At 33.5% G+C, this 13426-nt stretch overlaps 1 protein-coding gene across 5 annotated transcripts in view; it reads left to right on the forward strand.

Moving 5' to 3' along the window:
* LOC109535775 overlaps positions 1 to 13426 on the forward strand; it is an 84033-nt gene that overhangs the window by 43993 nt on the left and 26614 nt on the right. The window contains exon 1 of one of the 5 annotated variants that reach the window (XM_019901769.2): positions 4597 to 4876. The exons of the other annotated variants lie outside the window; for them this stretch is intronic. Coding sequence (XP_019757328.2) covers positions 4844 to 4876 — 33 coding nt within the window. The 5' untranslated portion in view covers positions 4597 to 4843. Of the gene's footprint in view, positions 1 to 4596; positions 4877 to 13426 lie in introns of those variants that run through there. 5 annotated transcript variants of the gene reach the window in all.

Here is a 13426-nt window from a genome sequence, read left to right on the forward strand (position 1 = left end):
TCTTTAAGGATAATGACAAAAGGGAAAAATACCAAATGAAAGTAATTCTAAACTAAAGATTCAAAAAGAACCAAAGCAGAAGAAGTTGAAGCAATAAAAGCACGGGACAATAATTACGCTTTCATTATTTTCAGTAAAATTTGCAGATTAAGATTAGGATGTATATTTTCATCGCAATTTTCGCTACACTCGCCGCCTAATCTTTCTGAAACCAGCCTGGAAATCTGAAGCTCCTGCTGATTTACTAATGGATAATTTTTTTCTAAAGTTCAAGAATGAACATTCTCTTTATTTTTGAGTCTTAAATGGAGCAATTTGGCAAATCTGATTTTAATTTGTAGTCTTCGGAAAACTTTACGTCGCTTCTGGAACTTGCTGAATGAATTGAAACTAAATGTTTCACGCAAAACTTGCAATACTTCTGAAGAATGATTCATTATTTATAGTTGAGTCTACAAGCTTTTCATTGTTTCTCGGTACTTTTATAGATAGATTAACTCTGTCTAAATATCTTAATAGTTAAATAACTCGTAAGAATTCATTTGAAGTTACGTATTCTTCCGAAAATATATAGTTGATAAAAATAAAGAGAAAAAAGTGGCTTAAAGAAACATAATTATCACGCAATTGAAGTTCAAAATGCGGAAGGGGATAAGAGTTAAAAGCTATACGAAATCCAAATAGAACTATTTGCGCAGCGGTTAAAAGGAGAAAGAGCTGGATGAGCTTGGAATGTCCTAAAAATGAAGGAACACAGGAGATTATGGAATGAAAGACAAAAAAACAACAAATCCGAATCATAAGCGATCTGCTCAGTAAAAACATGAAGAAACTAGACAAAATGGGCTAGAAGCCTAAAAGAATCTCGGTTTATATGCGAAACCTTTAAAGTTCATACTAAAGTAAAAGACAGAACTGACACAAGAGGCGCCGAAGCTAATCTTGCTTTAAAGGACAGAAAGTAAACCTAATGGATGGAAGGAATAGAAAACTAACGGAAAAATCTGTCTTACCTAACAAATTGAACTTAATGTAGAAAATAAAAGCAAATGCTTAGACTTGATAACAACAATAAAATAAGGAAATGAGGAAAGGGAGCTTTTAGATCCACAACTGCCACCCAGACTTGCAACTCGCTGACGAAAAAGGCGCAATCAGAACGTTGTAGAAATTTTTTTCTAAAGAAACATTTGGACTAAAATTAGAGTTTAAAGCCATGAAGATTTTGCAAAAACATTTTGGCCAAGAATAACGCAATTTAAAACTCGTCCCAACAGTCGATATTTTGCAAAATGGTTTATTTGTTCGTGAAGAAACCGCCTCACAATGTTGTCAAAAGAATTTAATTTTTAATTATTATTATTAATATAAAAGTGTGGTCAATTAAATGCCACCCGAACTGAACTCTGAAAGTTCTGTTGGGCTGTTGCAATCTTCAATAAATCCTTAACGCCAATTACTTTTGCGTCAGTTAATTATGAATACCTTGCAAACACTGTCTGTAATGGCATATCGACCAGTTTCTCTTAGCAAGGAAGGCTAATTCAATAACGTTTTAACTGCCCACGTTTAATAAAGTCCGCGCTTTCCGTCTACCTATTTAGAAAATTGTCTCAATTATGTTCTTGAAACTGAAGAACTATTCTTATTTACTTTTCTTTAGCTTTAAATTGTCCGGCCAAATCCTTAACTTTAATCTTGTTCGACCCACTTGCTAATTGAATTAAAGTGCCATTTTGCATCGATGAACATTTCCCGCATTGTTATGGCGTATCTCGAAAAAATCTTACCCAATAATGCAATCTATTCACATGTGACACTTGGTTAACTCCGAACAATCAAATTTTTCGAATGAAAGTTACCCATACAGGAACTAGACTGCCTAATTTGCTTTCCTATGGAAGAAAAATAGCACTTTGAATGGACAGATTAGGAAAAAGGCGTGTATTCAACTAAGTTAACAATGGAATTTAGACTAGACATTGAAATTCAATGGGCCATAGTTTGATGTGCGAAGCACCGACATTTTTATCTTTGCCATGCTAATAATTCCTCGTATTGTATGGGAGGAGTAATTGTAGGGAATTGAGAGCCGAAAAATAAGTCTAAGAACTGGCAATTTGAAACATTGGAAGCACTTGACGGCGTTACATCTTGATCATTTTTTTCCACATTTAGCTGGGAAAAAACACAATAGAGATTTGATTGAAGTGGTGATTTTATCGGTCCCATGCAATTACGAAAACGGAAATCTTCGGTTCCGTATTAAGACTTCTGACTTGCTGACTTCTCTGCTCTGGTTGCAATAATTCTGCTTTTTGCGTTGGCAAATAACAAAGACCATAACTTTTCGTTTACTGCCCAAGCGGATAGGTTGTGAAATTTGCATATTACAGGAAACACTGCAAAATGCCAATTTAATAAATCTAATGGTTTGAATTCGCATTTAAAAGTAAATAATCAGTTTACGTAATGATTTTCTTCTAAAAGCATTTATTTTGCTGTGTGTTTATTTATATGCGCAACCTTTGACTATTTTCATAAAACCCTCTGATTTTCATATGCGTTGATTATAGTAATCCTGTTTTTGAACATTCCATAACAGATCAGCAATGAGTTCAGTAAATACCTTGTTTTCGCTTATATTTGTGCGTTATTTTCTTATCGTTTATGTTTAGCTTCTTATGTTTTTTTGCAATCTCTTTTTTACATGAGATGATATTTGAGTTTGCGCTCCAGACACTTTGAAGTTTGACTTATTTTGTCACCAATTAAGAAGTTGGGATAGCTTGATTACGATGCTTTCGAAGATTAAATGTGTACACATTTTAATAATAAATTATTTGTTAGCTGTATATTTACTATTCCAGGTATCAGTTATATAAATAATTTTGAAGTGAGGAAGTGTCTGACAGAAGTTTTGAAAATTGTCTTTCGAAAAAAGAAGCTGCTGAGTTTTTCGTGCTTTTAGACAGTCGTGAAAAATAATTTCCTCACGTTATTGCGTCTAGCAAACCATCGCTGAATAGGCCTGCTTGTCAAACATCAGGAGTAAAATGCTTTTTCACTGCGGCGTGAAACCCCCGAAAAATTCACCAGTTTTTCCTTCTGGCTTCTTGTCACTTGCAAATAACTTCAAACCAGAATTGGCATTTATTTAGCAACTTTTACATTCATTCCTTGTTGTTAATTCTTCAACATTTGTTGCAAATCTGGCCGTTTTTAAGCACTTCAAACGCACTTAAACATAATGTTTTTATACATCCAACTAACGCCAAAGGAAGTTTAAACCAGCCTCAAAGGAAATTAGAATTATTGTCTTTTATCTTGATTAAATTGGCTTCACACATCATGGCTATTTTCTCTTCTATGTCATGATCATTTTCTTCTGTTTTCTTGCCTTGTAAACGTAATCGTGTTTCCTGCGACTACCGAGCATGTTTTGGGTCACCAAATAACGTTGCTTTATTCACTTATTTGACAAATAAGTGAATATTACGGTTATTGCTCAGGCTCGAAAAGCTTAAGAATAAACAGTTAATGTTCAGAAGTACTTTGCATAATTGAATTATATTGGAAATTCGAAATTAGCGGTTCACCAATTTAAACTACTTTTTTCCTACTGGAAAATTAGTTACGCAGTAGGTTTTATTATTTACAATAATTTTAATATAACTAGAAAATTTTGGCTGAAACTGCCTGTTTACATTGAACTGATTAAATAAAAACAAAAACTTGGCTTCGCTATCGGTGTAATGAGCAATTTCTAAACAGTATTCCCACGATACATCATTCACTTATAATATATTTCACGGTTTCAAATCAGTTTATTTAGCTTTCTATGTTACAAAAGAACAGTCGTTAACGGATTAACTAACTGCATTTGCATTTCAGGCAGCTAAATATACTCGGTATGGAGTTGATGTAATTTCCCAGTGCATATTAAATAGAAGTAGTTGAATTCGAAAAAAAAAAAGAAAATTTATTCACTGATGTTAAGACTGTTTAATTGGCGGAATAATCGGAAAAAGCTGAACGATTAAAAGGTTTTATTCTATTGTATCAATGACTTACTTACCATATTCTGAGTTATTTTTTAAATATATTTGCGTACTTATATTGCTGGAAAATAAAAAAATTCAACTGTTTATTGCAGCGATATAACTGCCTTTTAGCAATCAATATTTAATTGGAAAATGCTCATTTATACACATAATTGGTCTAATTTGCTGCGGTGTTTACATGTGCAGGTAATCACCATACTTTTCGCGTTTATTCAACGTCTAAAATGTTTCACTAGCAACTCAAATTGCGTCAAACTAACTAAAATTATTGGAAGACTGTTTCTCATCAATTTTATGCAGCAATTAGCCAAAAAACAACCTTGTCCTCGTTACCATTACTGGTATTCGGAAACATTAGTCTTACACAACTCTACAACGTGTCTAATTAATATTCGTAGTTTTTTCGCGAGTAAATACAACCAATGACATGGACCAACGGTTACATCACATCGAAGTTATTTCGAGTTTATCCGAGGCTGTGTCCCCTAAACTCGCGAAACACAGGCTGGTCACAAAGATGATCATATAGCTTTATTTACCCAGCATAACAGGTTTTTGTAGATGATAATGGGTTTGGGTGAGCAAGGTTTCAAAATTTTAGTACCTCGTTCAAAATACGTGCGAGAGGTCAGTGGATTTTCTGCGGCTTTTAAATGCGTACTTATTGTGGGCTTTGCAATGGAATACGGTGAAAACTTGTGCTGGTGATTCTCAAACAATATCTAACATTCAGTGGAAGTTTAAAGAGTTTGTTTTAACGGTGGACTTATATAAGAACCATGGGATACAAGTCTCATATCTATTTCACTTGGGTAAGACGAAGCTGTACATTGTCTTGATTTAATAAATGAATTGTAAAAAAGGAAATTAAGGTTTTGAAACCTCTCCTATTTGGAACTTCAAAGGGTAGCTACAGGCGTAGATTTTATAGCAGCTGCGACGGGTTTTTGACGAATTTTAATAAATTGCCATTGAAAAATCACCAAACTTTCCGGGTTTATTAGAGGTCAACCATTGAATGGACCGGCCCAAGTTGTCCTGCGTGTCTCTCTCCAATGACTGGTTTTTCAACTGGTGCTGGTGCTGTATTTATACTACATACGGCGTTGCTAGTAATGGTACATTTACAACAGATTCAGTACTAAATACAATTATTTATTATGCCATTACGCCGCTCAGCAATCTATTGCGGTTTCTTGTATCGCTAATAAATCAACAGTTCAATTTATATTAAATAAATAATTATTATTTACTCTAAATGCAAATGAGTAAAAGTAGACACTTGTTTTTGTATACATTTAATAAAGCAAACAGTGTTTTGTAGGTGAACAATCGAACAATTTTTCAAATTAGCGTTTTTCGGGATCGTTTTTGTGGGCAAGTGCTTAGTAAATATTTCGTCTGTAACATGCAAAGTCAGAAAATCTATTATGGATTAATTTTGTACTGCATACTCCCAGCTATAAGGGAACAAAGTTTCGCATTTCGGAGAAGTCAGTTTCAAACAATTTTTCAAACAGTTTTCAAACAATTTTTCTAACTTTCGTGTGGTTTATGGGGTTTTTGGAAGCCCGAGTTCGGCATTTATATATTCAAGTACTGACAAAGTGCGAGATTCGTTTTTGTATCTATTTTGTAGGGATGGGAGTTGTTCTACAAATGTCCAAAGTTTAAATTTTCAGTCATAATCAAGCTATTTTTGGAAAATATTTCAAAAAGCGTCAGTTTTTTGTGATCGATTTGGCAGACCTGAGTTATGACAGCATTATTTCTGCTATAACCTGACTAGCAAAATAGTCTGTTTTACATTAATTTTCTGAAGCAAAGTATTTTCCATTAGTAAAGGAAGTTTCCACCTTGAACTGACCAGTCGTCACCAGGCAGTTTTGATAATTTGGCAAATTTGCGTTTGATTTACCAGGTGGTGTTTTGGAGTCAATCGAAAAAACCGCATTTATTCACATTTTATAGGGCAACGAATGTTCTAGAAACGCTAAAAGATTTGAGCCATCATCAGACAATGGTAAAGAATTTTTCAAAATGGCATGTTCTTTTCGCAGATACTTAAGAGCAGGTCATAGTTTCAGATTAAATTCCTCAGGAACTATTAAAGCTAGAGACTCTTTATAGGAGACTCTTCTCTTTATAGGAAAACCAGTGTGGATTTTGAATCCTCTTCACATAATTTTTGGGCAATTTTTTAAATTTTGTTTACGTATTGGGCTTGTTTATGCCCAAGTCGGAGTCTCACAGTTATTTTGTCAGATCCAGTTGAGTTAAGGAGTAAAGAAAATCCATACATTTTATTGGACATAACTTGTTTTATCAGTGGCAAAAATTACAATTTGAGCCATTATAAGGTGAGTTTTAAGACTTTTTAAAAAATTGTACTAGCATGTTGTGCTTGGTCCTGCAGGCCGACGTTTGCCATTTATTTGCTCGAAAATTTGCAAGTTGCAGATTTACTGTTGGATGAGCTTAATAAAGAAAAATACCTTCTATCCGTATAAATATTTCGATGTTGAGGCATTGTCAGAAAAATTTTCAAACATTTCTCATCATGTGCTCTTGATTTTTCAAATTACTTTTGCAGCAATTTGGCATCAACTAGTTCAATACCAGAAAAAGTGGAGAGTCACCATTGTGTAAATTTCTAATAATAATAAATAAACAAATTTGTTTAAAAAAGTGTGTTTACTAAGTAAAACCAGTTTCGATTTTCAATCATGCTCCGGGAATCCTCAGTAATTTTATAGTAATTACTTGCATACGAAGACCTTCTTAGGACGAAAGCTATGCATTAAGCCTGAAAGAACTCATTTGCAAAAAGTTGATGTTTGACCCAAAAAATCGAAAGCCTGTCTTGAGTTAAATCAAAAAAACTGAAGCTGCTCAAAGTGACTGAAATTATGACCATTTTAATTGCATGAAAGTGAGGAATTCAACAAGCTAAGGCACAGTAGAGACTTCTGCTCTGTTTCGGGCTCTAACTCACTTACAATGCGCATTCAGAGGATTCCTAGATTGAATTAAACTGTTGCTCTAAAAACCCTGCCTTTTCTGGATTTGGGCGTATTTTCAATTCACTATTATAAATATGAAAATTATTGATGGGAAGCACCTTTGTAAAGAACTTGCCCTTTGTGATACTTCATTAAAATTCTCAAGAAACCTAACAAAGGCGCAACTAAAGCAAAATCAACCAAACTTTATGCGTTTAAAATCACCACTACCGCCATCAATAATGTGTGTTAATTCGCATGTAATCGACATTCAATTACTGCAAGTCGAATAATTGCATTTCTTCGCGGTATGTGTGTCACGTAGAAGTCACGTTTTGCCAAAGAAATGCAAAACTTTAATTGGCAGGTGGATTTTTTGTCTGGAGCTCGCCATTATACATGAAGAAAGTTCGCAAAAAAATGGCTATTGTCTGGATTTAATGCGGCCAAAAGAAAAATTTAGTCATGTTTATCGTGCGATTGTATAACATATTGAATGTGTTTTGCGAAATTGGTTTACATAAAAATCCGGCAAAAGTTAATCAATTTTCGTAAACCGTGTTTTGGGGTTTTTACACTCCGCATGCAAAGTGATTCAAATTAGAGCCAGTTATTTAATCTGCAGCAGTTATTTCCATGTGGCAATGTTAAAAACACCAGTTAGTTAAACTCTTCAATCCACACTTTCAAGCACTTTGATGGCCCAAAATCAAAGCCATATATTCTTTCGGTTAGTCGCAAACATTTCACGTGCAATCATTCTTAATTGACAAACTGCTGAGTAACAGCCTAATTCAAATAATATGGAGTAGCAAATCAAGGAAGTGATTTAGCATTCGTTGAAAACCGCAACGAAGATATGCCGTTAACGCTTAAGGCCTAGACGGTGCCGCGGTAAAGCAAAAGACGGTAAATACGCTAGTTTAATGGTGTTTAATATTTAGATTGGCAATGAGTTCGCCATGAATTGCATTGCTAATTAATGTTAATTTATTTCTTTGCTGACAAAGTTGGATGGTTTTACTGCCTACCATCAAACTGAAACCAACTATCTGGAAGTTAATCAAACCGTCCAGTGTCTTCTGAAGGGAGGAAACTTGCTCATTTGAAAGTTGTCTCTTTTCAAATTTAATTTGCTGTTAAAATAGCAACAATTATTTTTCTGAAGTAAACATTTCACATTATTTTGACTGCACTAATTCACAATACGTCGGCATGTTATTAAAGTAATTTCGTAACGAAAACATTTCCCAATTTAATGAAAACAAACCGCATCTAAACGTCCGGTAAATCTTTGTGTTCGTCAACACAATTTTCCCATTCCCAACATTACATGACATCTGAATTCATCAGGCGTTCTTCGCAGTTTGTCGTAAAAGGCAATAGTACTTTCTGTGGAAATTATTAACGGCCATTTTTCTTTGGTTTTAAATGAAAGTTCACATATTGCTTGATATGGTCGTTTCGACATGTTTTTCTCATTTGTTAACAGATCTGACATACTTATGTGTTATAGGCTATTTTGTTTGATGTGTGGTAAAAATTTCGCTTTTCTAATGGATTTTATTATATCAAAGCAAGTATTTTTTAAAGGTTTTATTGACTACAGTTTTTATGGACCTTTTTTACAATCTTTTGGAGTTGTTGCAACTTCTTAGGTTTTGATAAAATTTTACTGTATTTTTAYTTAATAGTGATCACTTACTTTTCAACTGCACGGAAAAATTAAAATACAAAATAAATTCATACGCAATTATGGTGAGTTTCTCGGAAAAATGTCCAAACCGTGCCACTGAACTAAATAAATTATACCAATTTCCAGAAATTATACCAATTTCCTTCTCATTTTGATCGATTTTCAGTTTTGTGCTCTTTGGCTATTTAAAATTATTTGAGTGCTTTGTGCACAATTCAGCCAAAAACTGTAAAGGAAAGTTTGCTAGACCGATGCGCAAAATGAGCAAGAGTGCAGACAGTCCGATATTAACTATCTCGAAGAATTACTTCCTAAATTAGTTTTCGTCGTAAATTTGGCTAGAAAACAACTGATAAAAATGGCCATTTTCTTGCGTTTTGATACGTAAACTAAAATAACTAAAATTATATCATCGACATACAAACTATTTGCATTTTGCTCTTAATAACACTCAATATTTTGAAGGCAAAACTAACTTTCGCACATAATAGGAAATGTTTTATTGTAATTAATTTTCAAATACACTGTGCATATGTTCATAAATACACGTATGATGGATTATAGAAATTTATAATGGAAAAGCTGCACACTGATGAGTTTTTTTAATGAAATTGTTACCTACGTGCTTGATGTCATTTATTTCTATTCAGCATTATTCTAGTCAGTGATAACCTTGATGTTTATCTAGCATCGTTAATTTAAAAGACATTTTTCTATGTCCCTTGTCATGTTTATGAAAATAGAATTAATATTTTACATGACGGTGATTTAGTATGTAAATCAGCTTCGTGAAATAATTTAGAATTCGGATACATCCGCCATGCTCCTCCTACTTTGGCTGTTGAAGGCGAATTTAGTAGCAAGCTTTTCGGCAGGATTTCCGCAACTAATCAGAATACTTAATTTATTTGCATATGGAATAAATAGATTGGGAACAAGTAACGTTGACATAGACTTTGTTAGTCATTTCGAGGTCAAAGTACCGAAAACAAAAACGTAAAATTCGTCATAAAAACAAGTCAACGATTGTTTTGGGAAACGTTAAACGAAAAACGTAAAAATTATTTTGTTATCACGAAAAGAGTTGAATTTTTGCAGTTATTATACACAAGTGCATCGTGCTCGAAGGACCAAAATAATTGATTCGCTGTTGAAATGTTGGTTTTGTTTTATATCTTTCCAGGTGCCATTTTTCTGCAGAATTTCAGCAAAATAGGGGTTTTTGACGTACAGAAAAATGGAAAACAAAGTTGTTTTTTCCCAATTACAAAACTCACTTTTGAGTGTTTCAAGATTTTCAACTTGAGTGAAGTAAAACACAAAAAATATTTTTTTCGAACGGAGAGCATGTGGAACTTTCACCAATTTTGCCTTGTTTCGTTTCCCACCCTGTAGGCAATTTCTCTGAATCGCTAATTGTTTGCAAAAATACATACGAATCAAAAGACTTTCAAAAAAATGATTCAACGATTTTGGTATTTTTCTTTCATCAAATTTTACTTGAATTAGTCGAACAATTCTCGAATTTTCGGATGCTGGCATTCAAAAAAAGCCTTTCTTGTTAAGTTTGTGAAACAATGCAGTTGGGATTATCATAAATGTATAACTATTCAAATTTTACTGACTATTATATTATATATATAGAAGAAGACTAAAAAAGTGTATTGATTGAAGCAATTTTTTTGCTGCCGCTATTGCTTCATTTTTCACAAAAATGTCACAGCAGGTTCAAGATGCCCAATGATGTCTAAAAAATTGCCAAACAAAAATCAGCAAAGACTTTGCTCGTGTCCAAACAAAAGAACTGAGATTCTCAAATAAAATATTTATGAAACTCCTTGTCGAATGCCTCTTTACGAACTAGACTTGGCTGAAATCACATCAGTTTTCGACCGGCCGGAAGTTGCCCAATACGTAACGTATCTAACGTTTCATTGCCAATCTGCTATTGTTAAGCGGCAAACTAATGCCGCAAGATCAAAGAAAACACTCCATTCTCGCGTTTCTATGTCATTTAAATAAATGTGATCTTTTACATCAAAGGTTTTGTTAAAAAGAGTTTTCTCACACTTTCGCTTGCCTCGCGTATGTGCGTGCTTGGAGATGTCTGTTTAAGCCATATATCTTGCAGAAAAGACTGATTTCTTTTCTTATTATATACATATCTATGCTGCGGATTATTTAAATTGCGTTTTTAATTTGCCAGGTATTATTACTATGGGTGGAATAATGACCAGGTCGACATTTTTATGCGATTTGTAATTTGGAAAGTTTGAACAATGGTCCTAATTAGATGTTGGTTGTTTTTGATTTGTTTGGTTTAATGACCAATTATTATTAAATGCCTCGGACACATTGTTCACTACTTTTTTTCGCACTAAATATTAGCAAATTTCGAAACACTAAATCATCACTCCATTCAGATGTTTGCAGATTGATTGATGGATTATCATCAAGTAAATCTCTTGATGAATGCGCTCGAGCTGAAACTTGACCAGTGAAACATATAAGACAATCATCCTCACCATTCATGCCATTTCATGTTCTAGTTCAGGCTAATTTAAACTGTTTCTGATCAGCCGCACAAGATAACATTTATCTACATCCTTTAATATCTCACTTGAAGTATAACAGTTTCAGGTTGTGTTTTTTCGAATTGTTCACAAGGATGCCGATTCTAAATAGTAAATGCAAATTAACTTTCTTCAATGTCGTAGCGAGTTACGGTTTTGCGATAAATCCGCTTAAGCAAGTGCTTAATGTCTTTAGATAGGCGAGGTGTTTGACCATATTCTCTTGTGGAACCATGCCCGACAAGGAAGCGTTTAATTCTTCCTTGGATGCGATAATTAAGTTGCTGGCTCGTGGTGAAGGGGATGGCAATTTATTGCCATGGTTAAACAGTTGTTCTTTAACAGCAACTAAAGGTTATTTTATCGAAAGCTGGAAAATTCACTAAAAATCCGAATACATATGGTGTTGTCGGCTGGAATCGATTAATATTAATGTGTAGGAGGAAATCGAATTAGCAGCCAATAAATGAGTGAATGATCTGAAGGCATTTGAAGTTGGTACTTTTAATAGCCACGCACAATGCAGCGTTTTTTATGCAAATGTATTTTATGAATAAATCGCCCCAACGTGGTTTAGACGCGAAATTTAAAAACCAACGCGCCGAGATACGAGAAACCACTATTTTTTAAAAAACAATCTTCAATTTCCTTTTTCTCAGTGTACGAAAGATGGAGGCTTTTTCTATTTATCTCAAGGAAGATATTTTTTTCCGCGCATCGCACATGATTTCATGAGTAACTAGTAGACAAAATTATTTTTCTTTGATTTGAAAACAAAAACTGATTACTCGATGATTCTCGATGTTAAAATATAATCAATACATTTGTTGGATTTTCGTCAGCTCTTGCAATTCGTTCGTTTTAAATCTTTTATTTTTTTCCATTTTGTAATCAAAACCTTGACATTCTATTTATTTAATATCTTCTATTTTCTTTCCTTTCAGTCAGGTTTGCTAATTATTATTTTTTTCGTGTTTTCTCGCTTCACATTTGCACATTAACCATGTTAATTCAATTTTGAGTAGAGCAATATTTGAAAAATTCAACAAAATAATGATTTTCATAAAGAAGTTTTTGAAGCAGTTGAAATTATCGATTCAAACTTTAGCTGCATGAACCTCTTGAAGTTTTAGGGTTTTGTCCACTTTTCAGCATATTTAAAACTCTTAATGAAACTCCAATTTTTTGCTTATCGTCGTCGAAGTTGTTTTTCCTACCCATCGAAACCAGCCACTTTTATAAACAGTCGCTCAATAGATTCCACATAATTATTGCTATCTCTCACATCTCAAATGCTTGCCAACTATAAAATTGCTGAAATTTTGCAATAGACGAAAGTGAAATCCCATTGTCTTAACGAGCTTTATTTCAATATGTTTAATAGAGATTGCGACGATAGCAAAAACATTTTGCAAACTGTATGCTGACTGAGCTTATAAAAAAAGTGAAAACTCTTATCTGGTCTCGATGATTTGGTAATATATAGAGAACAGTTAAAACGCGTTTATTTGAAGCATTTTTCCATTTTGCTAGTTGATTTATGTCACTTTTGGTATTATGCTTCGCATATGATTTCGTAAGCTTTAGAAACGCGGCAAAATAATCTATGAAATGTTTTATTTTGTCCACAGATTTCGCAAAAAACGACCAAAATGCGCATAAAGTTAAATAAAATAATTTCGTTTCCGGTTGCTTATGCTTTTTAAAATGTGGGAACGTTGGACACTTAATTGTTGGTATACTGATTATGCATTTAAAAAATTAATTTGAGCATTATATAAATCTGATTTTTCCTCTGGAAAATTTTTAATATCTTCAGTCACACTGAACAGTTAGTTGTTAGAAGTCGAACAACATCCTATAATGTAAAAAATCGATAGGAGATTTATATATTTGTGTTTTTCACAATTATTTTCTATTCAATACATACAGAGTGATTATGGTATCAAACTTTTAGGGGGTATCCCAGGAAGAACCCAGATCCGGAAATGTTTTCTACACTTTCACGAATCACGCTTTAGCGACTTTCTGAAAACTCAATATGAACTGCGATTTTACTGAAAGTTATTCGGTTTGAACGGCGAATAATTT

Source organism: Dendroctonus ponderosae, unplaced genomic scaffold (assembly GCF_020466585.1).
Source record: "Dendroctonus ponderosae isolate FM_Combo_2020 unplaced genomic scaffold, Dpon_F_20191213v2 Dpon_F_20191213_3, whole genome shotgun sequence".
Lineage (NCBI taxonomy): Eukaryota > Metazoa > Arthropoda > Insecta > Coleoptera > Curculionidae > Dendroctonus > Dendroctonus ponderosae.